At 68.6% G+C, this 3129-nt stretch overlaps 1 protein-coding gene across 1 annotated transcript; it reads left to right on the forward strand.

Moving 5' to 3' along the window:
* Window positions 1-1053: 1053 nt before the first annotated feature.
* SOCS1 (suppressor of cytokine signaling 1) lies at window positions 1054-2750 on the forward strand. The gene is made up of 2 exons (XM_040973940.1): window positions 1054-1166; window positions 1595-2750. The coding sequence occupies exon 2, from the start codon at window positions 1645-1647 to the stop codon at window positions 2284-2286; it is 642 nt and encodes a 213-aa protein (XP_040829874.1). The 5' UTR covers window positions 1054-1166; window positions 1595-1644; the 3' UTR covers window positions 2287-2750.
* Window positions 2751-3129: the final 379 nt, after the last annotated feature.

Consider the following 3129-nt stretch of genomic DNA (forward strand, 5'->3'; position numbering starts at 1 on the left):
ACAGGGACCCTGCCAGCCCCGGCGGGAAGCAGCCGGGCGGTCGGCACCGGAGAGGCCTGTAGAGGGCAGTGTGCGCCAGCAAGAGGCCAGTGCCTTCGACCCCCCCCCCCCAGGAGCTTTCTGGGGGACCCCTCCCGCCTTCCTTCAGACCATGCACTGGCCAGACATCTGCTGCTCCAAGGCTTTGTACGACAGTCAGACTTGCTAAATCACAAAGGCATGCACAAATCACAACCCTGACCGCTCCCCGTCCCCCACCTCCAGTCCAGAGGCGGACGTGGCGGGAAGATCGGGAAGGACAGGTGCTGGGGGGCAGGGGCAGTGACACGACTCAGGTCCACAGGGCTCTGCAGTGAGCACGTCGAGGAACAACCCCGTTTTCCACTGGGCTCCTCAGTGCAGCTGGGAGAACCTCAGCTGCTCCTCCCCAAAGAAAGCGGGGTGCCGGATCCAGGGTGTGCACAGCGCTCGGCCCGGCCGCCTCGCGTTCGCAGTCAGCAGCAGGAGCCTCCGCAGGCGGGCGGGTGGCGGCTGCGGGGGACCTTGCCCGGCCGCGCCCGGTTTCTGAGGAACTCCGCTGCCAGAGCCCATGGGTTCTTCTGAAGCCTGTGGTCAAGCCGCCACTTCCTGGGAAGCGCAGGCGGGGACGGCGGACAGCGGCTGGCCCTGGGTGCCCAGTGCCGGCAGGAGGAGGGGGCGTGTCGGGGCCAGAGCCGAGCGCCCTGCAGGACCGGAGAGAGGAGACCCAGCAGGGATGAGAGCCGGGGCAGAAGCGCGGACGGTGCGTGCGTCCGAGCAGGGCTTCCGAGAGGCGGCCCGCGGGATCCGGAGGCGGGGCCGGAGTGGCCGACACGCGGTGCCTGGACCGGGGGCCAGGACGCCCCCCAGGCAGGGAAGACCTCCCCGCGGCGTCCCGGAGCTTGTGTGGAAAAGCAGCTCCGAGACGCCGAGGAGAGAAACCGAAAGCGGCGCTGGGGGCGGGGCCCGAGCCCCGCAGGCCCCGCCCTCCCCGCCCCGGCCGGTTAAAAGCCTGGTGCAGGGGCGGGCGTGCAGCAGAGCGAGCTGCGGCCGTGGCAGCTGCAAGGCTCTCGGCTCCGGAGCATGCGCGACAGCCGCCCCGGAGCTCCCCGCCGCCCCGCCCGCGGCGCCCCGCGCCCCGCCGCCAGGTGAGCCCGGCACTGGGCGACGAGGGAGGAGGGAGGGACGGAGGGCACGGGCCGACGGCGCCCGGCTCCGGGCGCTGGGGTCGCGGCCCCACCCAGGCCGCCCCCCGCGCCGTCCGCCTCCAGCCTCTGCCCGGGGCGCCGATCCCCGGCCTGGCCAGCAGGCGGCGGCCGCGGGTGGCGAGCCCGGCGCCGGACGGCCCGCGTCGGGACTGGCTCCTCTCCTGCACCCCTGTCCCCGGCCCGAGCTGGACTCGGCCCGCCGCAGCCCCTCGCCCGGCAGGGCGGGCCGGCCGGCCCCGAGCCCCTCTGGCTCAGAGCGGCCGCGCGCTGCCGAGGGTCGCGCCGGCCCGGAGGGCCCCCCACCCGCCCCGCGCGGCGCCTCACCTCCCCAGCCGCGCGGCTCACCACCGCCTCTGTCTCCCCATCAGCGCACCCCCGGACGCTATGGCCCACCCCTCCGGCTGGCCCCTCGTGTAGGATGGTGGCACACAACCAGGTGGCAGCCGACAATGCACTCTCCTCGGCAGCAGAGTCCCGACGGCGGCCGGAGCCTTCCTCCTCCTCCTCCTCCTCCTCCTCGCCCGTGGTCCCCGCGCGCCCACGGCCCTCCCTGGCGGCCCCTGTCCCGACCCCGGGCGACACGCACTTCCGCACATTCCGCTCGCACGCCGATTACCGGCGCATCACGCGCACCAGCGCGCTCCTCGACGCCTGCGGCTTCTACTGGGGTCCCCTGAGCGTCCACGGTGCGCACGAGCGACTCCGCGCCGAGCCGGTGGGCACCTTCCTGGTGCGCGACAGCCGCCAGCGGAACTGCTTCTTCGCCCTCAGCGTGAAGATGGCCTCGGGCCCCACGAGCATCCGCGTGCACTTCCAGGCCGGCCGCTTCCACCTGGACGGCAGCCGCGAGACCTTCGACTGCCTCTTCGAGCTGCTGGAGCACTACGTGGCGGCGCCGCGCCGCATGCTGGGCGCCCCGCTGCGCCAGCGCCGCGTGCGGCCGTTGCAGGAGCTGTGCCGCCAGCGCATCGTGGCCACCGTGGGCCGCGAGAACCTGGCACGCATCCCCCTCAACCCGGTTCTCCGCGACTACCTGAGCTCCTTCCCCTTCCAGATCTGACTGGCCGCGCCCACCGTGCAGGCAGCATTAACCGGGACACGTTGTCGTTGTTACTGTTATAATTATTTGCCTGGAACCACGTGGGTGCCCTCCCCACCAGGGTTGGAGGGAGCCTGCGTAGGGGGCGAGGCGCCTCCCGCTCTGGCTGGCCAGGAGGCCGCAGACCCCTCCCTACCTCCTGGGGTTGGGGGCACTCGCCCTCTTGGTGCTCCCTCTGGGCCCCCTGGTTGGTGTAGCAGCTTAATTTAACTGAGTGTGGGGCCAGGACCTGAACTCGCACCTCCTACCTCTTCATGTTTACATATAACAAGTATCTTTGCACAAACCAGGGGTTGGGGAAGGGTCTCTGGCTTTATTTTTCTGCTGTGCAGAATCCTATTTTATATTTTTTACAGCCAGTTTAGGTAATAAACTTTATTATGAAAGTTTTTTTTTTAAAGAAAAAAAAGTTTCTATGGTGTGTGCTTTGGGCCAAAGTTGTCCTTGAATAGACCTGGAACAGGTCAGGGGGACAGGGGGAGGGTCTTCAGAGCTGTCTGTGGGGCTTGAGTCACGGTAGGGGTAGGGGGCAGACACTGCGGCTGGGTGCCCAAGTGCCACCCCTGTGCCAGGAAAGCCGCCTGGGGCTGGGATGTGTGTAGCTGGGCAGGTGGCCGCTCTCAGTTCATGCCACACAGATTTTGTGTGTGTGTGTGCTGGGCAGGTGGTCACACTGTGTGCCAGACCGACTGTGTGTCTTGCTGGCTGCCATGTTGCTTGCTCCTGGAGAGAGACCACCTGCTGAGGCAGTACAGGCTCTTGGCCCATTTTACAGAAAGCTGAGCAAGGGGTTCCTTGTGCCCA

This window comes from Ochotona curzoniae, unplaced genomic scaffold (assembly GCF_017591425.1).
Source record: "Ochotona curzoniae isolate NIBS_2020 unplaced genomic scaffold, NIBS_Ocur_1.0 contig_2321, whole genome shotgun sequence".
Classification (NCBI taxonomy): Eukaryota; Metazoa; Chordata; class Mammalia; order Lagomorpha; family Ochotonidae; genus Ochotona; species Ochotona curzoniae.

Bases quoted from the DNA above. Each gene is read 5' to 3' on its own strand.
- SOCS1 (XM_040973940.1), top strand. From the start codon at position 1,645: ATGGTGGCACACAACCAGGTGGCAGCCGACAATGCACTCTCCTCGGCA.